General features: G+C 49.8%; 1 protein-coding gene across 1 annotated transcript in view; it reads left to right on the top strand.

The window, feature by feature from the left end:
* Positions 1-27,260, top strand: part of HPSE2 (heparanase 2 (inactive)) — a 272,331-nt gene that overhangs the window by 190,052 nt on the left and 55,019 nt on the right. The window contains exon 6 of the mRNA XM_073354666.1: positions 8,281-8,328. Coding sequence (XP_073210767.1) covers positions 8,281-8,328 — 48 coding nt within the window. The remainder of the gene's footprint in view (positions 1-8,280; positions 8,329-27,260) is intronic.

Raw genomic sequence — 27,260 nt, 5'->3', positions numbered from 1 at the left:
ACACCAGACCCAGAACAGATCCCAGTGGAACCCCACTTGAGACCTCCCTCCTATCTGACATCATTCCATTAATAGTTACTCTGTTTGCGGTGGTTTAACCGATTCTGTATCCACTCAATGGTAGTTCTGCCAAGACCACGTTTCTCCAGCTCGCTTATCAGAATGTCATGGGACTGTGTCAAAAGCCGTCTAAGTATAATGTCCACCACATTTCCCCCTATCCATCAAACCAGTCGGCCTGTCAGAGAAGGAAATCCAGCTAGTTTGGAAGCTAAATCCAGGCTGGCTGCTGGTGATCACCCCTTCGTCCTCCTGGTGTTCACACATAGAATGTTTGATACATTGCTCTTGCAGCTTCCCAGATATCGGAGTCAGGCTGACTGGTCTATGGCTCCCCGGCTCCTCTTTCCCCCCTTTGTAAAGCAGGGCACCACAGTAGCCCTTCTCCAGTCTTCTGGGACCTCTCCTGTCATCCATGAATTTAAGAATATAAAAACATAAGCATAGCCATACTGGGTCAGACCAAGGGTCCATCTAGCCCAGTATCCTGTCTTCCAACAGTGGCCAATGTCAGGTGCCCCAGAGGGAATGAACAGAGCAGGGAATCATCTAGTGATCCATCCCCCATCGCCCATTCCAGCTTCTGGCAAACAGAGCCTGGGGACACCATCCCTGCCCATCCTGGCCACTGGCCATTGATGGACCTATCCTCCGTGAACTTATCTAGTTCCTTTTTGAACCCTGTTATAGTCTTGGCCTTCACAACATCCTCTGGCATGGAGCGCCACAGACTAATTGCGCCTTGTGTGAAAAAATACTTCCTATTGTTTGTTTTAAATCTGTTGCCTGTTAATTTCATTCAGTGACCTCTAGTTCTTGTGTTATGAGAAGGAATAAATAACACTTCCTCACTTACTTTCTCAACACCAGTCATGATTATAGAGCTCAATCATATCCCCCCTTAGCCATCTCTTTTCCAAGCTGAAAAGTCCCAGTCTTATTAATCTCTGCTCATACGGAAGCCGTTCCCTGCCCCTAATCATTTTTGTTGCCCTTTTCTGAACCTTTTCCAAGTCCAATACATCTTTTTTAAGATGGAACGACCACATCTGCATGCAGTATTCAAGATGTGGGCATACCATGGATTTATGTAGAGGCAATATGATATTTTCTGTCTTATTATCTATCCCTTTCTTAATTATTCTCAGCATTCTGTTTGCTTTTTTGACTGCCGCTGCACATTAAGTGGATGTTTTCAGAGAACTATCCAGAATGACTCCAAAATCTTCCCCCCAAAATTATGTTCATCTACGTGTCTGACAATTTTGTTCTTTACTATAGGTTTCAACCAGTTTGCCCTGCACTGAATTCAGGTTTACTGGCCTGTAATTGCCGGGGTCACCTCTGGAGCCCTTTAAAAAAATTGGAATCACATTAGCTATCCTTTTTTTTTTTATGTCTTTTTGCCTCTCACAGCTTCTTTTATCTTGTTGTTTAGCCACAGTGGCTCTTTTTCGGTTCTCTTACTATGTTTTTTAATTTGGGATATTTGATTTAACTGGGAATTGGTCCTGCTTTGAGCAGGGGGTTGGACTAGATGACCTTCTGGGGTCCCTTCCAACCCTGATATTCTATGATTCTATGATTCTATGATATACATTTAAGTTGAGCCTCTATTATGGTGTCTTTAAAAAGTTTCCATGCAGCGTGCAGGGATTTCACGTCTGGCGCTGTACCTTTTAATTTCTGTTTAACTAACCTCCTCGTTTTTCTGTAGTTCTCCTTTCTGAAATTAAATGCTCCCATGCTGGGTTGCTGTGGTGTTTTCCCTGCCGCAGCGATGTTAAATTTAATTATATTATGATCACTATTACCAAACGGTCCAGCTAGATTCACCTTTTGGACCAGATTTGGTTGTTGAATGTTATTTTTGTCATGATAGTAAGCAGGCTGTGGTCTCTGTACACCAAACCTGAACCTTGTTTAACACTGGTTAATGTTGGCCAATGACAAGGCCATCTTTGACTCTTTGGGCCCATTTATGCCATCAAAATTAATAGAAAGCAAAGATGAGACAATCAAGTGAAAAAACTTCAGGGGGAAAAAAGGGTCAGTTCTGGAACTCTTCTTACTCTTTCTGCATAATACCAATGTTCAGACGACTGTGAAAGATTCTAATTCTGCTCAGGGTTCAAAAACTTTGTGTTTATTTTGTACAAATATCAGTAAAATGACAAAAACCAAAGGCTTAAAGATCTCATTAAACTTAAAACTTCTGGCTCATCTTTAACTATGGAGTTTAACTCAGAGTAGTAATCCTTCACCTCCTTCGCAGAGCCAGACCTAGGGATGACAAGCACTAGATAAGGATTCTTACCAGTGTATAATGTAATTCCTGTGCGGAGGTTGCTGGCACATACGTACCGTACACCCTCACTATAATGCTCTTCACAATAACGAACCTTGGACTACAACGAACCTGGTCCCTGGATCCCACCTCAAGCCCCACTGCGGTGCTGGGGCTGGAGGAGCTGTCAGCCCCCGCCTCCACGGATCTCTTTTGCTATAACGAACTCCTGGCTATAACAAAGAACCGGCTTGCGTTCCGAGGGGTTCATTAGAGTACGGGTGTGCTGTGCTTGACTAGCCTTGGTTCAGGGGACACTGTTATTGTTAGAGTAGCACACAGAGGCCCCATAGCGTTAGTCATCAATTTAAGGCCAGAAGGGACCGTTTATGATCATCCAGGTCTTTGAGCTGCAGTGTCTCTTTGGAAAAGGTATCCAGTCTTGCCTTAAAGGCTGCCAGGCATGGAGAATCCGCCCCCTCTAAGTTGTTAATGAATCAGTGCACAAACCTGCACCTCATTTCTAGTCTGAATTTGTCTAGCTTCAGCTGCCAGCCACTGGATCTCAGTCTGCCTTTTCCTGATGAATTAAAGAGCCACCTATCACCAGAAATCTCTGCCCGATGAAAATACTTTTAGACCGTGATCCCTTTGAAAAAATAGCAAGTGTTCAGGTCAGGATGGACAAAAATTGATCATTTTTAAAAAGTTAAAAATTTGATTGAAATCAGGTTATTGAAATTAAAGACGAGTTATTCATAAAAATAAACCTACTTAAAATAAAATTTGAAATTGACAAAATATAACCCAATAAAGCTATTTAAACGCATGAGCTGCTCAGTGGGGCCGCTGGGGGGTGCTGAGCACCCACTGTTTTCCCCAGGGGGTGCTCCAGAACCGGAGCTGGCGCCTATGATTGCAGCATAACCATAATGCGCCTGCGAGTTCTGAGCATGTGTAGGGGGCAGCTTTCTAATCCAAAAAGTTGAGGAAACAACTAAGGGGTCAACCATTTGGGATCTGATTTTGACCACCAGGGATGAATTACTTGTGAACGGGAAGGTGGTCGGGAACTTGGGAGGAAGTGATCGTGATCTGATAGAATTCAAGATCCTCGGAAACAGCCAAACTGGGCTTCAGACAGGCGATTTCAACCGACTCCGAGAAATAGCAGGCGAGATGCCATGGAAAGACCAGTTAAGAAGAAAAGGAGTCGAAGGAGACTGGCAGTTCCTAAAAGCTGTAAATTGGAGACTCAACATCAAGCTATTCCAACACAGAGGAAAGATAAGAGCCACAGGAGGCCAATTTGGCTGCACAAGGAGCTTTTTAGCTATCTAAAAACCAAAAGGGATCCATAAAGGAAATGGTGGGAGGGGCATGTCCCCAAGGAAGTAGACAAGGGAATAGCCTGCACATCTTGAAGGGACTATTCAAATTAAGTGGCTCATCAAGGAACATTTAACTCATAATGGACGATGGGAGACGCCTATCTACAGATAATTCGCTTTCCTGCTATGACTAAGTGAATTTATGCATAGACATGTCACTTGCTCTTGTGACTGCAAACTCCATTTTTTACCTGTAATTTGCCACTAGCTCTGCTGAGGGCTTTGTTTGAAACAATGGGTTTCCCTGCACATGGAGGAAGATATAAAAGGCCCTGGAAAGATCTCCATTTTACCTCTTTCCTGCTCAAGCCTCTGGACTATGGACTTATACTAATACGAGCATCTAACAAATGGACTGAGGACCTTCCAATGATTTGGAAGCAACCAGAGACTTGACTTAAGTCAGCAGTTTATTCCATCACCGCTACAAGCCTGAACCAAGAACTTTGCAATTATTGTATTGTGACAAAGTTCCTGCTCTACCTTGGTGGGTCTTGCGCTTATTGGCGGATTTGCTCGCCTTGGAGCTTCACGGCAGCCCTCAGCTTGGCTGTTTTTGTGAACCCACAGTCCAGGTCGACTCCTCCTGTGTCTGACCAGGAGTTGGGAGGATTTGGGGGGAACCCGGGCCCGCCCTCGACTCCGGGTTCCAGCCCAGGGCCCTGTGGAATGCAGCTGTCCTGGAACAGCTGTGCAACAGCTGCAACTCCCTGGGCTACTTCCCCATGGCCTCCTCTCAACACCTTCTTTATCCTCACCACAGGACCTTCCTCCTGGTGTCTGATAATGCTTGTCCACCTCAGTCCTCCAACAGTCCGCGTTCCCACTCTCAGCTGCTAGTGCCTCTTGCTCCCAGCTCCTCACATGCACACCACAAACTGAAGTGAGCTCCTTTTTAAAACCCAGGTGCCCTGATTAGCCTGCCTTAATTGATTCTAGCAGCTTCTTGATTGGCTGCAGGTGTTCTAATCAGCCTGTCTTAATTGTCTCCAGAAGGTTCCTGATTGTTCTGGAACCTTCCCTGTTACCTTACCCATGGAAAAGGGACCTACTTAGCCTGGGGCTAATATATCTGCCTTCTGTTACTCTCCTGTAGCCATCTAGCCCGACCCTGTCACCGTATGTATTTGATTCCCTTAACCAATTTTAACTCTCACCTTTCTTTCTTTCTTTCTTTCTTTCTTTCTTTCTTTCTTTCTTTCTTTCTTTCTTTCTTTCTTTCTTTCTTTCTTTCTTTCTTTCTTTCTTTCTTTTTATAAATAAACCTTTAGATTTTGGATACTAAAAGATTGGCAACAGTGTGATTTTTGGGTAAGATCTGAGTTGTATATTGACCTGGGTGTGTAGCTGGTCCTTTGGGATCAGAAGAACTCTTTGTTTGATTAAACTGGTTTTAAAGAAAAAACAACGAGGAGTCCTTGTGGCACCTTAGAGACTAACAAATTTATTTGGGCATAAGCTTTCATGGGCTAAAACCCACTTCATCAGATGCATGGAGTGAAAAATACAGCAGCAGGCATATATACACAGTATATGAACAGATGGGAGCTGCCTTACCAAGTCGGGAGTCAGTGCTAATGTGGCCAATTCAATTAAGGTGAAATAGGCCACTTCCACCTTAACTGAATTGGCCTCATTAGCACTGACCCCCCACTTAATAAGGCAACTCTCATCTTTTCATGTGCTGTAATATTTATACTGCTTACTGTATTTTTCACTCCATGCATCTGATGAAGTGGGTTTTAGCCCACGAAATCTTATGCCCAAATAAATGTGTTAGTCTCTAAGGTGCCACAAGGACTCCTTGTTGTTTTTGCTGATACAGACTAACATGGCTACCACTGTGAAACCTGTCACCATGCAAGGCACTGGTTTTAAAGAACCACTCATCTTTAAGTCAAGTGTCTGGGTGTTGAATCCAGGACTGGAATGCCTCAGGAAACTGCTTTTCTGACTTCTTGTTAGCCAGTGTGGTGAGACAGAAGTTTACTTTTGTTGCTGGTTTGGTATACCAAATGGGAGAGTAACTGCCAGTTTTGGGGTTCATCTGCCCTATTTCTCAGCAGTTTGTCCTGAATTTGGTATTCTCAGTTGTGATCCAAGAAAGCACAGTGACAGGGGTCAACAAGCATGTGGACAAGGGGGATCCAGTGGATATAGTGTACTTAGATTTTCAGAAAGCCTTTGACAAGGTCCCTCACCAAAGGCTCTTAAGCAAAGCAAGCTGTCATGGGATAAGAGGGAAGGTCCTCTCAGGGATCAGTTACTGGTTAAAAGATAGGAAACAAAAGGGTAGGAATAAATTATCAGTTTTCAGAATGGAGAGAGGTAAATATTGGTGTCCCCCAGAGGTCTGTGCAGGGCCCAGTCCTATTTAACATATTCATAAATGATCTGGAAAAAGGGGTAAACAGTGAGGTGGCAAAATTTGCAAATGATACAAAACTACTGAAGATAGTTAAGTTCCAGGCAGACTGTAAAGAGCTACAAAAGGATCTCTCAGAACTGGGTGACTGGGCAACAAAATGGCAGATGAAATTCAATGTTGATAAATGCAAAGTAATGTACATTGGAAAACATAATCCCAACTATACATATAAAATGATGGGGTCTAAATTAGCTGTTACCACTCAAGAAAGAGATCTTGGAGTCATTGTGGATAGTTCTCTGAAAACATCCACTCAGTGTGAAGTGGCAGTCAAAAAAGCACACAGAATGTTGGGAATCATTCAGAAAGGGATAGATAATAAGACAGAAAATATCATATGGCCTCTATATAAATCCATGGTATGCCCACACCTTGAATACAGCGTGCAGTTGTGGTTGCCCCATCTCAAAAAAAGATGTATTGGACTTGGAAAAGGTTCAGAAAAGAGCAACAAAAATTATTAGGGGTATAGAACGGCTTCCGTATGAGGAGAGATTAATAAGATTGGGACTTTTCAGCTTGGAAAAGAGACGATTAAGGGGGGGATATGATAGAGGTCTATAAATCATGACTGGTATGGAGAAAGTAAATAAGGAAGTGTTATTTACTCCTTTTCATTACATGAACTAGGAACCACCAAATGAAATTAATAGGCTGAATGATAAAAGTGAGGAGCAAACACTGCAAGGGATTTCTCTCCCTATCCATCTCCCTCTTTGCCCCTAAGAATACAAAAGAACAAACTGCTGGACTTTGCTCTGAAGATTTTGCTCAGTAATATAGCTGGGAGGATGTGGTAAGGAATTTACCTGGAATTAAATCTAGTTTGTTATGTTAGGAAGTACTTATCTTTCTTTTTCTTATAAACAATGCTGACTTTTATGCCTCATGACTTGTACTCAGTCTTACTTAAAATCCTATCTGCCTTTGTTAATAAACTGGTTTTATTGTTTAATCCAATCCAGTGTGTTTAAGTTACATTGTCTGGGTAACTCCATTTTGGGTGGCAAGTTGTGTATTGTTCCCTTAGTGGGACAATGGACCTAATATCTCTGGACTGTCCGGGAAACAGCTGAATGGTTCAGAGCATACATTTTGGGGAGGAATCTGAGACTGGGGATGTGTTGTGGTCACCCTGCAGTAGTAACCGAGACTGGTTAGAACCAGAATGTGGCTGGCAGGCTGCAGTTACACACAGACGCAGGGGCACCTGCATGCTGGTGGCTGTTTGTGAGCAAGCCAGGTTGGGAGCTACAGCAGCAAGGCATTGCAGGGCCCCCCAGGTTACAGGGCAAGTGATGAGACTGGTCTGGAGAACACTCACGCATGTCACAATAGTTACAGTGTGACTTCCCAAAAATATCACAGTACAATGCGCACTGCTGAACACACGCACACAACTGTCATTAAAATGTACAAATCAATATTTTTGTATGTATATTTATAATGTGTTTTATAACGAACTAGTCACAGACTGTGCGTTGCAGTGTGATTTTGGGGAGCATGGTTTCTGATGTGTGCATTGAGGGTGATGGTATTGATGACTAGAGATGCCATTAGTGTACTGGTGGCAGTAAGCTAAGGCTTGGAGGCTGGTGGTGTACTGGGTGTGAATGGTACCTATAATCTATAACCTCCTTGTTTTTGGCATTAGGCATGTGAGGAAATAAACTTGAACAGCCTTAACTCTAATTTAACATGACTGTTGTGTGGGGATGAGCTCTTCCATGGGCTTAGACTTCTGAGTCATGAACTATCAAGAGACTAATTCATGCACATACCTTATTGGAACCTTAACTATGGAGCTCCTAAAGTGCTTCCATAATCCTCCTAGATCTGACGTCCTGAAAGAATGCTCAAGGCCTTGATCTTGGGTTAGCTTTCTCCTCCTCCTGTGCTCTGAGCTGGAGATGCAACAGACACTTACAATAATTGGTTGGTTGGTTCTTTCCATTGAAGGATACAGTAATCCAGTTCAGCAGCAGCTGGTGCAGTGACTGTGTCTGCCAGCATGTGAGTTGGGAGGAGTGTCTGTTGCATTTGGATTTGTCATGCGCTCATCAACCACTGTCACAATATCAGGCTTACATGGTTTCTTCATTTGTTTCCTGTAGGTTCATGAAGGTGGCTGGCCGCACAGTGGATGCTGTTACCTGGCAACAGTAGGTATTCACCATTCTTTTTACTTTCCCAAACTAGCAGCTGTGCAGCAATGAGATGTTTAGGGCAGAGTTAACATCTTGTCTAGGTTCAAAAGGTCACTGTGAAAGGGACAGACCCCCTGGAAGCCACCTCTTCAGCCACTGTACTGTGCTTAAGTGGAGAAAAAGGCCATCCCCTGGCAGCTCACTCGGAAACACGCCATGGCAGGGACGCATGTTGCCCTGGGCTGGGTGTGTAAGTATCTACCTGGGGAACAAATATTTAATAATGGGTTCTCCAGTCTAGCAGAGACAGGTCTACAAAGAGCCAGGGGCAGGAAGGTGAAGCTGGATAAATTAAGGCTGGAAATATGGTGTACATTTTTAATGGTGAATGTAATTATCCATTGGGACAACTTAGCAAGGGCTGGGATGGATCTCCAGCACTGACACTGCCTTCCTAAAGGATCTGCGCTAGGCATTATGTTGGGGCCGTTCTCTGGCCTGTGCTATACAGGAGGTCAGACTAGGTGACCACAGTGACTCTTTGGGTCTTGGAATCTCGGAATAATCAGTCACCCCTCCCAGCTACCAGATTGTTCTACCAAATTGCAGGAAGTGGAAAAAGCTCTTCCCCAAGCTTCATTTGTTGCCTGGGTACCTGATACCTCGTAAGGTAGGCAGACAGCTTCAGGGCTAGGCCAGGCTGCACTGGACAGGGGAGCAGAAAGCTGCATGCGGTGCGTCACTGGACAATTTGAAAGTCCTTCTGTGTATCCTGCTTCTCTTTGCACCTCTGGCTGTGGCCTCTCACATGCTGGTGGCCTGAATCTAAACCCACCAGAGCTAGAGAGAGAAAACTCAGTCCAATGGAAAATACATTATTGCCCAGGAGTAATGTAGAGCTGGGTTCTCTGCCATCCCTACATGGGAAACAGAGACTGGGTGTCCAGGGGGAATCCACCTATAGGAATAACCTTTAAACCACTACACAGCACTGTAACTAGGATACAGGGCTGGAGAATAGATTCCATGGAAATCTTTTATGTAAACTCCCAGATTCCAGTCCAGGATGGGATTGTCAGCCAGAGGTTAATGCTTGATTTCTCACCTGACTCCCCAAATTACAAAATGAGTGTTAATAGTGCCATTGGTAGAGAGGCTTGGAGCATGTTCGTATGTCATGGGTAAGGTGAAGATGTTGTCAGAGATATTTTTAGTAATGGTCAGGGACAGGTCACAGCCAATAAAGAAAAATTCCTGGAAGCCCGTGGCCTGTCCCTGACTTTTACTGAAAATATCCCTGACCAAATGGGGAGGCCAGCTGCCTCCAGAGGTTGGAAAGCTGTGGGGGCCGCTCTGAGCTCTGGGGGTCCCCCCTGCCTGTGGGGGCTTGGAGCTCCAGGGTTCCCAGGCTCTGAGCTCTGGGGGTCCCCCCTCCCTGTGGGGGCCAGGAGCTTTGAAGGATCCCCAGTGACCCCAGCAGCTCAGAACTCTGGGGCCCCACCACCCACGGCAGCTCAGAGCTCAGGGGCCACCCCCTGTGTTGGCTGGGAGCTGCGGGGGCCCCGCTGTGGTCAGGAGCTGTGGTCCCACCACCCATGGTGGCAGGGAGCTCGGGAGGGCCCCACTGGCTGTGTTGGCCAGGGGCCGCAGGGCTGGGGTGCTGCCTGCAGCAGCTCGGAGCCCCAGGGGACCCCCGCTGCCCACCTCCGCTGGGGCCCCGCTACCCGTGTTGGCTGGGAAATACGCCGGGGTCCTGGCACCCATAGCCACGGGGAACTGCAGGGCTACCCCACCGCCCACTGCAGCCAGGAGCTGCTGCCTGTGATGGCTGGGAACTCTGGGAGGCCCTGGTACCCGCGGCCCCAGGGAGCAGTGGGGGAACCCTGAAGCTTCCAGCTGACAGGGCTGAATTCACGGATTCCGTGACTTCCGTGAAAAAATCGTAGCCTTAGTCTTGGGCAAATAGTGGGAATGCCTCATGCCAGACAGCCTGAGCTGTCCTGTGTACCCTAATCATGGGCGGTGCGTGAACCACCAGCTGCGGGAGGCTAGCTCCCAGCCAGTCCCACCCCCCAACACGAGGACCCGGGAGGCACAAGGCCCCCTCCCTTGGCCCCCGAGCAAAGGGCAGGCGGCGTGGCCCCACCGTGGCCCACCCAAGCACAGGGCGGGCAGCCTCAGTGCCTCCAGCCTCACCCACCTCTCCCCAGCGCTGGGCGGCCCCAGCCACTCCAAGTCCCAGCCGCCCTAGCCCCAGCAAGCTGCTTCCCTAGAGAGGAGCACCATGCCAGGGCTGGGGTCAAGGGGGAAGGGCAAGCACTAAGCAGAGCTTCGGGGAGGAGCATGGGTGGGGCTGCGCCGGGCTGTTTGGGTAGGCACAGCCTTCCCCAGCCTATGGGATGTGCTGCCCATGACCCTAATCCTGCTAGAGAGTCAGGAACCACTTCCTATGATTCAGGGAGCGTGCTGAGCCCCAGCGACTCCCCTGACAATGAGGGGTATGTTAAAAACCAAACCCTGACTAGCGGCACTGGCCACCATAGGGTGTTGGCTTTTTTTGGTGTAAATTATTCCATGTCCTCTCCCCTTCCCCATGAGCATCCGCTTTCCCGGTTCGTCTTGGAGTGTTTGCACGGGCACGTTCCACTGTAGGTGCGCACCTTGTGCACAGTGATTGGAGAATGTTACCCTCTGCGGGACCCAGCAGGGTGCTCCGAGAGCCCTCTGTCGCCACCCTGGTTTGAGAGGGCAGAGCCACCCTGCGCCCTCTCAGCTCCTTCTTACTGCCACCGATGGCTGTCAGAGCAAAGCCAGGCTGCGTGCGACAAATGCGTCCCTCACTCCTGTGTGTATATAGCCTGTTGCTGTTAGAAATTAGCCAGTTCTCAGTGCTAGGTTTGCATTTTAGGCCTTTTTTGACCACTTTTTATCTTTCGGTACCAGGATCGGTACCAGAACGATGCCTGGATCTCCAGGGCTACGTCCTGCTGGACTTGTGCTAAGCCTGTGCCTGTCAGCGACCCACACCTGGCCTGCTTACAACATTTGGGAAAATCCCACATTAGTGACAAATGTCCCTTTTGTGAAGGGACCAAGCCCCACTCAAAGAAAGAACAACATAGCGGCTCACATGCTTACTTAGGGAGGCAGCACTTTGCCCTCCATCAGAGTCATCACTGGGGAAAGCGCCCCCCGTAAGTCAGTTTCAGAGTGGAGTGCCCCACTGGAGATGTCGTCTCCTCTCCTCTCTCTCTCTCTTTGGCGGTACTGAAGAAAAGGCTCAGGCCTTCCTCAGGTTCGGTACCAGGGCCAAGTAGAGGCAGAGACTCTGTGAAACATGCAGGGGAGAAGCTGCCCCTGGAGCACTCCTCGCCTAGGGAGAGGAGATTGCTGCCTCTGGAACCTGTGCCAGGTCTGTCGAGGCCATCCCCTGAGAGATCTCTGCAGTGCCACTTTACTTACTGTGTATAAAGCTTATGTAGGGTAAACTCATAAATTGTCCACCCTCTATAACACTGATAGAGAGATGTGCACAGCTGTTTGCTCCCCCAGGTATTAGTCACTTACTCTGCGTTAATTAATAAACAAAAGTGATTTTATTAAGTATAAAAAGTAGGATTCAAGTGGTTTCAAATAATAACAGACAGAACAAAGTAAGTCACCAAGTAAAATAAAGCAAAAACATGCAAGTCTAAGCCTAATACGTTAAGAAACTGATTACAGATAAATTTTACCCTCAGAGATGTTCCAATAAGCTTCTTTCATAGACTAGACTCCTTCCTAGTCTGGGTCCAATCCTTTCCCCTGGTACAGTCCTTGTTAATTCCAGCTCAGGTGGTAACTAGGGGATTTCTCATGACTGCAGCCCCAATTGTTCTGTTCCACCCCCTTTAATAGCTTTGGCACAAGGTGGGAATCCTTTGTCTCTCTCTCTCTGGGTTCCCACCCCTCCTTCTAAATGGAAAAGCACAAGGTTAAAGATGGATTCCAGTTCAGGTGACATGATCACATGTCCTGTGAGACTTCATTACCCACTCGCTGGCACACACGTATACAGGAAATCTTACAAGTAAACAGAGCCATTTACAACCAGTTGTCCTGGTTAATGGGAGCCATCAAGATTCCAAACCACCATTAATGGCCCACACTTTGCATAATTACAATAGAACCTCAGAGTTATATTTCATACTCCTAGTTTCAGATACAAGAACGGTACGTTCATACAAATAGGATGACCACACTCAGTAGATTATAAGCTTTGTAATGACACCTTACAAGAGACCTTTTGCATAAAGCATATTCCAGTTACATTATAGTCACACTCATAAGCATATTTTCATAAACATATAGAGTGCAACGTCACAAGCTTCCACAAAAGCTGGAGCAGTCAAGGGGCAAGCCTGTACTGTCACCCCTCCAGTCTCAGCGGGTTCTGCCCCAAGATCCGTACCAACCAGCCAGAAGTCTCTCAGGCAGCTTCTTCACCACAAGACATAGGTCAGCCACCACCTCAGAAGTCTGTGGCATTCTCGTCTCACGGGGCGCTGGAACAATGTTTATAGTGCGGCTGCTGAGAGCTATTAAACCAACTGTAAACCCTGGATATACTGTAATGGAAACCATTTTAAGCCAGGGGGTGCGGCAGCCCGTCCCCTCCCACCCGCCTGGACCTCTAGTTCCAGCACCTGTGTCGTCTCATCACCAGATTCCCTGCTGCCAGAGGACGACAGGGGCTCATCCAGATCTACTGAGAAGTATGGCCTCTGTGCTTGACATCCAGGCAGAGGAGGGGTGTGGATGTTCCCACAAGCTGGTGGACGTTCTGATATCGACAGTCCCTGCCAGGGTAGCTCTGCCAGCCAACGACGTCCTCATGGAGCCAGCTGAGGTGTTTTGGCAGACGCCTTCCTTCTGGCCTCCCACGGCAAAGCAAGCTGAGAGGAGGTGCTACATCCCCTTAAAGGGGCATGACCATTTCTGCTCTCCTCCCTCCTCAGGTTCCCTTAATGGCAGCTGCCAATGAGCGCGAGAGACGGGGACAACAAGCATCGATGCCAAAAGACAAAGATTTGAAGAGGCTGGATCTGTTTGATCACAAGCTTTATTCGGCAGGAAGTCTGCAACTCAGGATTGCAAACCAAGAGTCACTCTGAGTCATGGGGAAAACAAAATGTAAAGAGAAGTTACCAGAGGACTGTAGACAGGAGTTTACAGGAATGATAGAAGAAGGTAAACTGGTCGCCAGGACTGCTGTCCAGGACAGTTTAGGTAGTGCAGACTTGGCTGCTCGAACCATGGCGTCAGCTACTACTATGAGAAGGTGTTCGTGGTTGCAGTCATCCGGGCTACCGCCAGAAGTCCAGCAGACCATCCAGGACCTCCCTTTCAAAGATCCCTCGTTGTTTTCAGAAAAAAATGGATGATAGACTCCATCGGCTAAAAGATTCCAGGGCAACACTAAAATCTCTTGAAATCTGTAGTCCAGCAATGAAAGGGAAACAATTTCATCTACAGCAGCTGTACAGGCACAAAATTTTTGCTCCCCGATCCCAAGATCTGCCAAAGAGAAAGGGCCGGGGTCATAGGAAGTGTCCTATGATATAGTTCTATTGGTTCCCCACCTTTCATTTACCAATTCCTTATCCCACTTCCTAAGTGCTTGGATCTTAAGCACGGTGGAACTGGAATATGCTCTCCAGTTCATTTTCCCCCCACCCCTTCCCTCTACAAGAACCACTCTCAAGAGATTGTCCTTCAACATGAGGTGTAGTCTCTTCTTTAGAGAGGGACCGTAGAGGAAGTCCTGTTGTACCTCAAGGGGAAAGGCTATTCCCATAACTTCTTCATTCCCAAGGCAAAAGGGGGCTGTGACTGCGGTCCCGGGGAGCCACACTGAAGTTACTCAATTAGGGTAAACTGCAAAGAACGGGGCAGACAATTCCCAAAGCTGGTGAATATTCCAATACTTAGATTTACCAAACCAGCACAAAGCAGCTTCTATAGCACCTCCCTGGTTCTCCAGAAGCCAGCAACACAGATCCCTTAAAGCAACCCAGCCTCAGGCCTCCACCCAGACACCCAAGTCAAATGTGATGAGGATTACTGAAAATCTTATTCATCATAGAAGAAAGTTCTACCAATCCCAAAGGATTGGACACATTACCTCCCTGGTTAATGAATATTTCAGATCTTACCCAAATATATAATTACAGCCAATCCTTATTAACTAAACTAAAATTTATTAAAAAAGAAAAGAGGGAGTATTGGTTAAAAGATCAGTATCTATACAGACATGAGTACAGTTCTGAGATCAGATTCGTAGTGGAGATGGTGAGCTTTGTAGTTGCAAAGAGTTCTTTCCGAATTAGTCCATAGGTTACAGTCCAATGTTCATATTTAGGGTGATCCAGATTAGGAGTGGAGATCTCAGTTTTATTGACTTAAGCTTCCCCTGCATGAAGCATCAAGCAGATCTGAGATTAAAAGACTCTTGGGACCTGATCTTTTTTTACAGTTTTCTAGCAGCCCCTTGACCATACAGTCCTGGGTGATGTAACCTTCTGTTTCCCAAACATCACTGGTAATCAACCACATGGATTAACATAAGGTAATTTATCCATTAAGTAGCTCATGTACAGCTTTAAAGAGACATATAGTCAATGACACAATTTCACCCAAGATTCCTCTAAATGTTAATATTTCCTTTTGATCTCTGAATCAATAGCTATAGTAACAGACAGGAACTGTCTGTTTACATGGGTAACATCTAACAGGATATAAGTAAACACATAAAATTAGTATCACCTCTAATTCTCTAACCATACAGGTTTGCATTTCAAAGTTCTAGCCTATCTTGCATGGAATGGCCCTAATTACCATTTACATACTTTTCTAACATGTCTCTAAAGGCTGAATTTGGGTCATTTATCCTGCAGGATGCTTAACCCTTTCTGGCCATGCGTCACAGGGACCTCAGACCTATTTTAGATCTAAGAGTTGAACAAATTCCCAAAGAAAATAAAATTCCACCTGGTTATGCTAACTTCAGTTATCCCCTCCCTGGAACAGGGAAACTGGTGTGCTATTCTCGACTTAAAGGACGCTTACTTCCATGTGGCAATACACCACAACCCCTCAGATTTGTGGTGGATGGGTGGGAACCGTTATCAGTTCCCGGTGCTTCCATTCAATCTGTCATCTGCTGCTCGGATATTCACGAAGTGCATGACCATGATGGCAGCGCATCTATGAAAATGCGGAGTCCATATGTTCCTGCACCTGGACAACTGGCTGATCAGAGGTCAGTCTGAGGCTCAAGTGTTATCCAGAGCATCCACAGTCCTGTCCATCTTGACATGCTAGGACTCCTAGTAAATAGTGCAGAGAATAGAGTTCATGGGGCAGTCTTAGACTCCACAAAGGCCAAGGCCTTTCTACCACATCCAGGTTCGAAATGTTATGGGACCTAGTGGTGTGGCTGAGAGCATGTTCTCTCCCCACAGCATGCAACTGCCTTAGTCACTTGGGTCTCCTGGCAGCAGGTGCCTAGGTAGTTCAGCACACCAGGCTGCATCTCAGAAAGCTGTAGGGAGGGCTAATGTATGCCCTGAATCATCATCAGCTGGACAAAGTGCTTCAAGTGCCAATCTTAGTTTTCAGAGTAACAGCCGTGTTAGTCTGTATTCGCAAAAAGAAAAAGAGGACTTGTGGCACCTTAGTCCTCCTTTTCTTTTTGCGAATCTTAGTTTTGTTATCTCTGGATTGGTGAATGGACCTTCTGAAAGTTTGCATGGGGGACCTCTGTGTCCTCCTACCGTCAACCCTCACTCTAGTCATAGACACATCCTCCCTGGCTTGGGACGCTCACATGGGGTCCCTCTAGTCTCAAGATCTAAAGACTCATATAAATGTCACGGAGTTAAGAGTGGTGCGTTGACCCGGCCCAGCCTTCCTCCCCCACATAGTAGGGGAAAATGTGTTAATTCTAACCGATAATTGGGTGGCCATGTTTTACATAAATAGCCAGCGTGGAGCACAAGCCACCCAACTGTACCAGGAGGCAATTCACCTCTGGGACTTCTGCATAATGTAGCCAATTAGTTCATTTTATCATTAATTTATTGTGTGTTGTGTGATGTTATAATTAACTCATCTGCTATGTCACATATAATCATTGTTTGCTAAATAGGGTGAAGTTGTAGGGTTATAGAAGGATAAGACTGATAAGTAGCATTCGGTATCTAAGTAAGTATGGCTGAAATGCAAGGCCTGCAGGCTGTGGCCTGTCAGATGTCAGCTTAGCCTGACTAGACCATAGGCTTAAGAAATGCTTGACATAAGTAAGTGACCAGAGAATGGCCCTAGGCCACAAGATTATGGGAAAAGATGCACCCAGGGGCGGTACTGCAAAAAAATGAACAGTAAGAGTAATCTTGACTACACGACACCCAGGTAGTCACACTTTTCGAACACATGCCCTAATCGCAGGGTACACTGTGTGTGTAAATGCTAATGAGAATAAAAAGAACTACAAACAACCAATGAAAAATGGGGAACCCCAATATTCTTGGGGGACACAATACAAATAAGGAAAAAGAGGACAATGCTTTCACACACATGTGCAGGGTCTGAATCACATTATGAAAGAGGGTGCCCCGGCGGGGTAAAACAAGTTCTTTACAGGAAAACTCTGGCAGGAACCATCCCTCTGCTGATAACCAATTGGCAAAGCATCCATCAGATCGTAAGAATATCATTAAGGATGTGACTGTGGTGGGATCCCTGGGGTGCATCCTGGAACTGGGGCACCACTGAGCCCCCTTAAGTCTCCAGCCTGGGTGTCTCTCTCAGTGCTTTGCTGGTCACAAGCAGCAAACCCCTCCAGGAGCTGTGATCACTCAGTACAACTGCATGTGGAGCCCCTCACCCAGCTAGATTGCATGAAGGCTCCCAAAGTCTCTCATGAATCACACAGAGAAAGGTACCAGCCAATTCCTCTCAGCTCCCCAGCCTTACACTCCAGAGCTGTACCATCCTGCCTGGTCAGAAGCCTGACCAGTGTCAGTTTATTACCCAGTCTGCCCCTCCCTCGATGTGAAGAGGACAATGCACCAGCCTTTGTAATCTGAGCTGAGATTTCCTAAGCACTTCGACTAAACACACCTTTTTAGGTAAAGTATGAAACAGATTTATTAACTGCAGAAAGAGAGTGTGGTGGTGTATGCATACCCCGTCCCCGGTCGAGGTGGATAGTGGGTGTGTGGACACCGCGGTTACTGTCTGCCTGACTGTCTTGGACCTCACCACACTGAAGTCCAAGGGACAGAGTGAAAGCAGTGGCCCTTGAGTCCAGGGCAGCACAGACTAGCGGCCCCTGCCTTCAGCGCACCGTGGCCTAGCGGACAGAATCAAAATAGCATCCCTGAGATACAGGGCAGTATGGCCTAGTGGCCAATACCCAAGGGGCTGCCACCAGGGGGGGTGGCGGCCCGGGCCCACCTGAATCCACCAAGCCCCAGCCCAGGGCCCTACCAGTGGATTTCAGATTGCACATTCTCTCCCCTCACTGCGCCTGCGTTCTCTGGTCTGGTGTCTCAGCCTGGGTGCCCCTCGGGGCAGCAGCCAATTGTCTTTATCCTTGAGCTGCGCACAGCACCAAGCGCACTGCTGGGGTTTTACAAGTCATGACTTTCTGGGAGTGTGGCTCACTGGGTTCCCGAATATTGCAATGGTGTTGGCTTAGCTGGAGCGTACGGCTCCTGGGGTTTGCTGCCTGGCCAGCGGTGTTGGGCAGGAGGGCTCGGAGGCCGGCTGTACAGCCCTCTCCTCTGGAAGCATGGGTTGCATTATTTATTATTTCCAAGCTCAGATTGAGCAGGGGTGACCTGCATTCAGCTGGGGGGTCTGTTTCCCAGGATTACACTGTGGGCAGATTGCATTTATTCAGGCTGGGAGTTTGCTTCCTCTACTAGGTCCTAATCAGTGGAAAGCTGCCTGGATCAGGGCCTGTTAGCGGAAACAAACTCCCAGGCTAAATAAATGCAAATTCATCTTGACTCAGTAGGGCAGGGCTCCCTCTCCCAGTTCCTGGGGACTTTGGGGGCAGGGACCGTGGACCGCGTTCTGCTGCTCTGGTGCTGCCTGGCTGCGTGCTGGGGAGGTGCCGCGTGCAGCACCCCAAGGGAAACAGGAGGGCTTGTTGGATTGTTTCCAGGTGTGTAAGGTAAGGGCCACACTTCTATGGAGCCGCCTCTGGTCTGTGGGGCCTCGTCCTGGCTTTGAATTCCAAGTCTGCAGCGTGGCATCCGTAACCAGTTGTGGGGGCTGGCAGTGGATTGTGTCTGTGGATAATGATCAGAATGGCGTCTCTTCCCTCTTTGTTCCAACAAACACACACGCACCAAACAAGCCCTTTGTAACCAACGAGAAAATTATTAGCAGGTGACAGTTTATTTTAATGCTGATGAAACCAAATTGGTGTCTAGCTTAAAATATGAACATTGCTTTCCCAAATCCTGACGATTCTCAGGGGACATTGGGTATAATTTGTCAAAGCTGTTATCCCTTTGAAAGGCTACGCTTGCTCCACCCAGGGAGCTCCAAAACAAACCCTGCCTGGCAGATTGGCTGGGTGTAAACTCCGCTTTCCCCTCGCTCTTCAGATCTCTCGGATGAAAATATGACCTTGTTTGGGTTTCTATAAGCAGATTTGCCAGACGTTCCAGATATTCTTGAGCTGACTGACATAATTCACTGTGTCCCTCTCTCCTGCTTCCAGGACGAAGTATTATTGACTCAGTGTGTTAGTGGCTCAGACGTGCATGCAGAGGGTCTCTTATAGTTGGGTCTGGCGGGTAGGACTGACAATGCACCGGGGGCTTGCTCGTTTTCCTTTTGATATATACTTTTGTTCATTGTGCTTGGTTACGAGTGAGTTTGTCATCGGCTAGACCCCTCAAGGATTGCACCTGCAGAGCAGAGGAGTCGAGAAGGTCTTTCCAGTCATTCAGGCCCCTCCTCCGGACTTCGATGCCCGCTTGGTGTCCTTGCCCAGGCTGAAAACGGATTGCTTGAGTAAGGAAAGGGGCAGGCCCTGTTCTTGCCCACTAACCCGTGAGCCCTGTTGGTCTGCACAGCTGGCGTTGCGGCCGCAGGGCTCAGCTGTGCGCATGGTGCCTCGCGGTGTGTGCGGCTGCTTATGGGGCGTGGGCCACTTGTGAAAACGTTCCCGTAAAACAAAGGAGTCGCTGGCATTGGCACACAGAGGGAATGCTGCTGGCTTCAGAGCGTGGGCGTGGGCAGGTTCAGTTGGGGGGGGGGGTGTCAGGGCAGGTGCCATGGGTATGTTGGGGGGACTTTGGGTAGAGGGCCTGTCAGGGGGCTGGTTTGAGCCGGGGCATGTGTCAGTGTGGGGGCCTTTGTTAGGGGGGTTCAGTTGAGGTGGGGGCATGTGTCAGGGCAGGGTTCATTTGGGCGGGCATGTGTGTTAGGGGCAGGGGTTGGTTTGGGTGGGGGGGGCGTGTTGGTAGGGTTCGGTTTGGGGGGCATGTCGGAGGCGGGGTTCGGTTTGGGTGAGGGGGGCATGTGTCGGGGGCAGGGTTCGGTTTGTGTCAGGGGTGTGTCAGGCGGGGTTCGGTTTGGGTGCGGGCGTGTGTCGGGCGGGGTTTGGTTTGGGTGGGGGGGCATGTCGGGGGCAGGGTTCAGTTTGAGTGTGGGGGGGTGTTGGTGGGGTTTGGTGGGGGGCATGTCGGGGGCAGGGTTCGATTTGGGTGGGGGTGTGTGTTGGTGGGGTTTGGGTGGGGGGTCATGTCAGGGGCAGGGTTCAGTTTGAGTGGGGGCGTGTGTTGGTGGGGTTTGGTGGGGGGCATGTCGGGGGCAGGGTTCGGTTTGGGTGGGGGGGCATGTGTGGGGGGCAGGGTTCAGTTTGAGTGGGGGGGCATGTGTGGGGGCAGGGTTCGGTTTGGGTGGGGGGGCATGTGTGGGGGCAGGGTTCGGTTTGGGTCGGGGGCGTGTCGGGCGGGGTTTGGTTTGGGCGGGGGGGCATGTGTGGGGGGCAGGGTTCGGTTTGGGCGGGGGGGCATGTGTGGGGGCAGGGTTCGGTTTGGGTCGGGGGTGTGTCGGGCGGGGTTTGGTTTGGGTGGGGGGCGTGTTGGTGCGGTTGGTTTGAGAGGGTTTGGCGGGGTGTGGGCAGGGGGCGGCTGAGACGGCCTCGGGTGCATTAAGGCTGAGTGGAGATGTGTTGGTTGTGTGGCTCGTTGTGTGGGGGAGGGAGGAAGCGGAGGTTGGTTTGTACTAGGCAGGCACACGGGTAGGGCCTGTTTGTTTGGGGGTGTGCACGTGGGGCCTGCGGGAAGTGTGTGCGCGGCGTGTGGACCTGTGAGCTTGGAGGAGAAGGGGTCACAGTGAGCACAGAAGGAGCTGCCGGCTCAGGCCAGGGGCTGGGGCTGGTAAAAGAAATGGGAAAAAGCGGGTTGAAAACACAAAATAATTGTGTCTGTGTCTCTGCCCTGCCCCCTCTGTGTGCCCGGCGGGCCTGGGGCTGCCCCCTCTGTGTGCCCAGCAGGGGTGGGGCTGCCCCCTCTGTGTGCCCGGCAGGGGTGGGGCTGCCCCCTCTGTGTGCCCGGCAGGGGTGGGGCTGCCCCCCATCTCTCTGGGACAAAGCTCTTTGGCCATGCGCAGAGGTGTCAGGTCCGCGGTAGCAGCTCTCCCCGCACACTCGCCACCCGCTGCCCCTCCCGGCTGGCCACCAGGGACCGTGCGCTCAGCCCCCGGGCACACGGGCGGTATAATTCTAAGCAGACTCTCCCTGTAGCGGCAGGCAACGCACTAGATCCGGAAATTCCTGAGCTCTGGGAAGTTGGCTTTAATTTAATTAACTGAAATAAAAGAAGGGGTCAGATAATAGGGGCAAAGGTCCCTCTTTAAAATAAGGGGAGAGTAAACAAAACCAGCTGCTCGGGGGCTGGGGGCTCTCTTCATTAAACAGGGTAAGAGGCTAATGGGCCAGGCAGCTAACTGTGACCCTTTTGGGGAAGGATTCTGAAGGCAGCGGGAAACCCAGAGATGGAGGGGGCGGCAGAGATGCAGCCAGGCCCCAGGAGTAGCCAGGGAACCCTGGTGCCCGGCTTTGCCTTCATGGGGTATGGTGGGGTGACTGCGTCTGACACACTGCCCCAGTCCTGTGCAGTGCATTGGTGGTGCTAAACGGTGAGGCAGAGCCCTGCACACAGGCAACCCTGGGTTCTATTCTGACCAGCCGGGTGACCTTGGGCAAGTCACGTCCCCTTCTGTGCCTCAGTTTCCCCACCTGTAAAGTAGGGCTAATGATACTGATCTCCTTTGTAAAGCTCTGAGCGCTAGGCATGAAACACACTAGGTAGTTATTGTTATTACTGGTTCCCTTCCATAACCTGTCCTGTCCCAGTGTCACCAACCCGGCCCTGTGTCACGAGTCTCAGTGTATTTATGTGGTATGCTCCATGATATGGCTCCAGCTGCTGGAGTCATGTGATTACGTGAGAATCTCAGCTGTCATTGTTTTGGGGGTGTTTTTTTGTCAAAATAATTTGGCCAAAAACTCAAAAGTATCCACGTGAAAAGTTATTTGAAAACAAACATTTCTACATTTTTGGCAAAAATTTCTGTGGATGGGAAAAAAAAGAATTTCAGAACAGCGAGCTGTGACTTACCTATGTTGTGGCGATGAGATGCTGCTTCCCCCCTGTGCCGAAACCCCGAGAGCTCAGGGTTGTGCCAGGGAGGATGGCACGGGGTTGTGGCAGGTGGGCGGTGTCGCTCCTCCCGGGCACTCAGGGTCATGGCAGAGGGAGACACGCTGCTTCCCCCCACCCCCAGGTGCTTGGGGTCGTGGCGGGGGGGGGGGGGGGCATGTGCTGCTACCCCCAGGGAATTGGGGTTGGGGCACTCAGGGTTGTGGCAGGGGAGGGGCACTGCTTCCCCTGAGGGGTTCGGGGTCGTGCTGGGGGGGAACATGCATGCTGCTCCTCCCGCAAGGGGCTTGGGGTTATGGCGGAGTGCTATTCAGTGTTGTGTGCGGAGGGGGTGCTGCTGGCAGGGGTGTGCTCCCCCCAGGGGTTCAGGGTTGGGGCACTGCTGGTGAGAGTGTGCTCCCCCCAGGGGCTTGGGGTTGGGGCAGTGCTGGCAGGGGTGTGCTGACCCAGGGGCTCGGGGTTGGGGGGTAGGCCCTGCTCCCGGGGGCACTGCTCCCCCAGGGGCTCAGGGTTGGGGTGATAGACCCTGCTCCTGGGGGCTCAGCATGTGGGGAGTCCCTGCAGACTGGTGTCACTGCAGGAGCCAGGCTCCAGCCGTGCCAGGCTCAGGGGAAGTTTGCGCTTGGTGCCTCCCGCTTTGCCCTCTTAGGCTTGTCTAGAGCAGGCGTTGGAGGCATGTTGGCCCGCTGCCTCGTGGGACCAGGCCGTGCACACTTTGCACAGGCCACGTGGCTCTGGGTAAGGCGGAGGGGTCCCTAGCTCTGCCAGGCTTTGCCAGCCAGCTGAGCCCATGTTAGCGTCTGTGCTGCCTTGTCTGCTCCAGCCTTTCAGCTCCGACAGGTGTGAGGGTGGTGTACGAACCAGCCCGCGTTGGGACTAACCTGTATTAAGGGCAAAGAAAACCCCCTGACCCTCCCTTGTGGGGAAACCCGCAGCCATGGACAGGGTGGGACAGTGGGGGAGTTAGCTGCAGAGTTGGACCATGGGTCTAGTGGATGAGGAACAGGGTTGGGAGGCGGGCAACCTGTGGTCTGTTCTCAGCTGTGCCCTAGACTTTGCTGAGTGGCCTTGGGTAACTCATCCCCCTTCTCTGTGCTGCGGTTCCCCATCTGTGAAATGGGGCTGTGACCCTGAGCACCCTGTGGTCACACCCTATGCACCAGTGTAATGAGCTTTGTACAAAGCCTGCCTCGTGAGGTGTCATGTGAACGCTGAAACTCGCTGGTTAGTCGCGTCCTGGTGAAAGGTGCGTAGCACCATTATCTGTCGAGTTCTGAATTCCCCCTGGGGGATGTTGCTAGCACCTGTCCAGGACCAGCCAGCCCTGGGCGTCACTGTCTCCGATGCTTAGCCTACACCTGGAATTGATGCGATAGATACTGTGAGCAAAGCTAGGCATCTTACCACGTGTGACCCTGTGAAAGGATACTGGCAAATTCCTTTGCAACCCAAGTCACGGAAAAGATCGGCGTTTATTACTGCTCTGGCACTGTGTGAATTCAGAGTGTGACTGTTAGGGTTAATTATTGCAGGAGCCACTTTTCAGAGGCTGGTGACCCCCGTGTTAAACGGACGACAGGACTTCACAAGGGCCTGCGTCAGCTATAGAGCGGGGTTCGGCACTCTGGGCCTGAGCACAAGAAACACGTGGGAATTGTGTTGTCAAAGCTCAGAGGCTGCTCTGACTATAAAAGTCTAAATATAAACTTGGAGCAGCCACATGCCTTATTTGGGACGTTGGGTAGGTGATCAAATCTCACCTGATCCCTTAAAGGTTGAAGTTATTGCTAAATGATCTGTGCCCCACACCAAGAAGCAGTTCCAGTCTTTCATAGGTCTGGTAAGCCATTACCGACAGTTCGTTTGGGGGGTCAGTGACGTTGCAAAACATCAACGTATGTAAAAAGACCAAGCCAAAGCCATATGGTCAAAGGCATGTCAAGAGGGTTTGGTGAGGCTAAGAAAAACTTGTGGGAAAACCCTGTTCTGGCCAGTCCAGATTTTGACAGAACGTTGGAGCTGCGCAGACACTGCAGACGTTGGCCTAGGTGCTGCTCTGATGGCACTGGCAAGAGTAGCAAGAAACCCCCCATAGCTTTCTGAAGCCAGGAAGTGACCCCCCGGAACAGAATTATTCTGTCATAGAGAATGCTACGCCATGGTGTGACAGCTTAACCACTCCAGCCCTATGTCTTTCAAAAGAAATCAGGGTCCTAAGTGATCTCTCTCCACTAGTATGGTCGTAAAACTAAAGGCTTGTAGCGAGGGGGCATGGCCTCCCTCCAAGACTGACAGGGAGGGACCTGCGCCCGCCCCTTGGTGGGTGAAGCCAGGACACCGGCGTCCGCTCCGCTGGAAGCTGAGGGGTGGGACAGGAAGTACAGAAGGTTGGCCTTGCAGCTCAGTTGGGATGGAGCCACCGGAGGAGCCAGACACTTCCCACCTGCTGCTGGAGCAGGAGCCCAAAGTGGACTTCTGCAGCACTGAGGACTCAGCAGACCTGCCAGACTTGCCAGCTGACCAGGACACCAAGGAGCTATGGGACTGCTGCTGGCGGTGTACCCTGGGGAAACGGAGGATGATGCTGAGATCCATGTACATCATGAGAGGAGAGTAGGAAGTATCCCAGGCTTGTTCTTCTAGTGATGTCCCTGTGGATGCTCCCCTTGAGGAGCTGGTGCATCCCTGCACCTTCACTCGGAGAGCTCCAGCCGCAGGCCCCATGCCAGTCGTGGTGCCATTGGCGCCTTGTCTAGTGCGTGTGCGACCCGACCTCCACGGTTCCTTCTCAACTGTCCCTGGCCTGAGATGGAGCCGCAGCAACCCTGCAAAGGTAGATCGTCCTACTGTTCAAAGAGTGTTATGGTGATTTAGATAGCATATGTTTTAATTATTGGATAGTTACTTACTGTGACGTTCCCTTGGTGTTATCTGGACCAGTGATCTGCTGGGTCACTCCAGTCCTTGAGTCTGGGAGCCAGCCTGACCCTGCTCTGCTGTGAGAACCCCCACGCCTGGGCTGGTCACTCACAGCCTCTGGCATGTCAGCTGCTCCTTGGATTGTGCAAGCGAATGACACTAGCCAATATCTCCGGTCCCAGACACAACCCCAGGAACCTCCGTCTTGCAGCGTCCAGTTATGCCCGCTGGACGCTGCAAGCTTATATGAGTTTGTCAATTTAACAAAGAAATTTATATGTACCAGGCTTGTTATCCCAAGGGGAGTCTCTGACACGCTTCAAACCAAATGCACTGCTTCAGGTAGAATAAACAAGCAAATGTATTAACTACAAAAGACAAATTTTAAGTGATTATAAGTCAAAGCACAACAAGTCAGATTTGGTCAAATGAAATAAAAGCAAAACGCATTCTAAGCTGATCTTAACACTTTCAGTGCCCTTACAAACTTAGATGCTTCTCACCACAGGCTGGCTGGTTGCTCTTCAGCCAGGCTCTCCCCTTTGATCAGCGCTTCAGTCACTTGGTGGTGGTGTCTGTAGATATAGATGGAAGAGAGAGGAAGAGCATGGCAAACGTCTCTCCCTTTTATAATGTTCTTTCTTCCCCCTTGGCTTTGCCCCCTCCCCTTCAGAGTCAGATGAGCATTACCTCACCGCAGTCCCAAACTGACCAAAGGAAGGGGGGTGACTCACTCAAGAGTCCAACAGATCCTTTAGTTGCTGCCTGGGCCAGCGTCCTTTCTTCCCGTGGGACTGGGCTGGGTTTGTCCCATACCTGCCATGATGCAGTGTGAACTGCCTCTCTGCTCTTGGAGAGATTTTGCCTGGGCTTATTTTAAGCCATGAAGACACATTTTCAGTCTCATAATTATATACATGAAATTACAACCTATAACATTACTATAGCAACATTGCTCGGTGCATCATGAGCCTTCCGAAGACACCCGACGTGACAAACTTTGCATTGGATACTGTACAGTCATTTTACAAGGATGAACATGGGGGTGCAGGGTGTTCCTACGAGGTACAGAACGTCACACTTACCTTTCTTTCTTCTTTCTCAAAAAAACCCAACAAATCTGTAGCAGAGGTAGGATAATGGCTGTGAACTGGAAAAAATGCCTGGTTCACCTGGCTTCAAACACTGCATGACACGCAGGGAAGCGGTTCCAATGTCGGATGGACACTTGCAATGTGTTTGTTGCTTGCGTGAGTTGCACATCCCTTAGAAGTGCTCTCACTGCAGCAACCTCAAAGCCCGGGCTCGCAGAGACAGAGACCTGAGGCTTAAACTCATCTGATGGAAAAGTCCCTATGGCCAGCTTCAGACCCAGGACAACAGACCCCACTGGGAATAGCTCACTGGAGACCTCTCCGAACTCGGCTAAGGCTCATTCCTCAAAAAAATCATAGAGGAAGCAAGCTTCTACTTCACCTCGCGGAGAGTAGACCAAGAGAAAGCGTTCTCCAACCAGGCTGCTCTCCTCAGTGCTGACCGCGGCTCAGCACATACGAGGCACCAGGATCCTCCAGCGCCACCTGCACAGTGGCCTCTGCCACTCCCCAGCGCTTCAGTGCAGAGTTGAGTGGCAAGACCAAGCCTGCCTCCTCCACCACAGCACTGTCAATGCCGCTGAAGGAGACGGCCCTGAGACCCACTCTGACACCCCCAGTGCTTCTATGTTGACACAACAGCGGTGCCACCAGCACCAACTGCTACACCAATGAAGTGCCGGCACCGACCTCCTCAGCACCGAAGCCTCCAGCACCGCACCAATCACTAGAAGGATCTGTTGGTGTCCTCAACATGGGAGTCCCCGCTTCTGGGCACCGATATCTTCCCAGTGCACGCAGTACCAGAGTACCCCTTATCACCAGTAGCTCCCACATTCTCAAGCGAGGAGGCTGATGATGAGGAAGGGAGGGTGTTTTCCTCACACCATTCCTCTCCTGTCAGATCGACCATAACATCTGGACCTTTATAATCAAGGTCGACATACAGACAGGAGGTACCACCCTGGTATGGACCCCCACGGATGGGCCCACCCATGCTGTTTCCTACACACTGGCCCTACTGGGACCCTTGTGGGCCGTACAGAAGGCAGTACAGCAGACCCCTCAGTCCACATAGGGAGAGCATTAGATCTCTGCTACCACCATCAGCGACGATACCATCTGAGCCCCACGAAGAACCAGCAGAGGAATAGGAGAACAGTCCTGAGCAGGCATCTCCCCAGACACTAATAACTCCTCCTCC

This window comes from Lepidochelys kempii, chromosome 7 (assembly GCF_965140285.1).
Source record: "Lepidochelys kempii isolate rLepKem1 chromosome 7, rLepKem1.hap1, whole genome shotgun sequence".
Taxonomy (NCBI): domain Eukaryota; kingdom Metazoa; phylum Chordata; order Testudines; family Cheloniidae; genus Lepidochelys; species Lepidochelys kempii.
The sequence above is the reverse complement of the archived record's forward strand: the minus strand, read 5'-3'. Positions and strand labels throughout refer to the sequence as shown.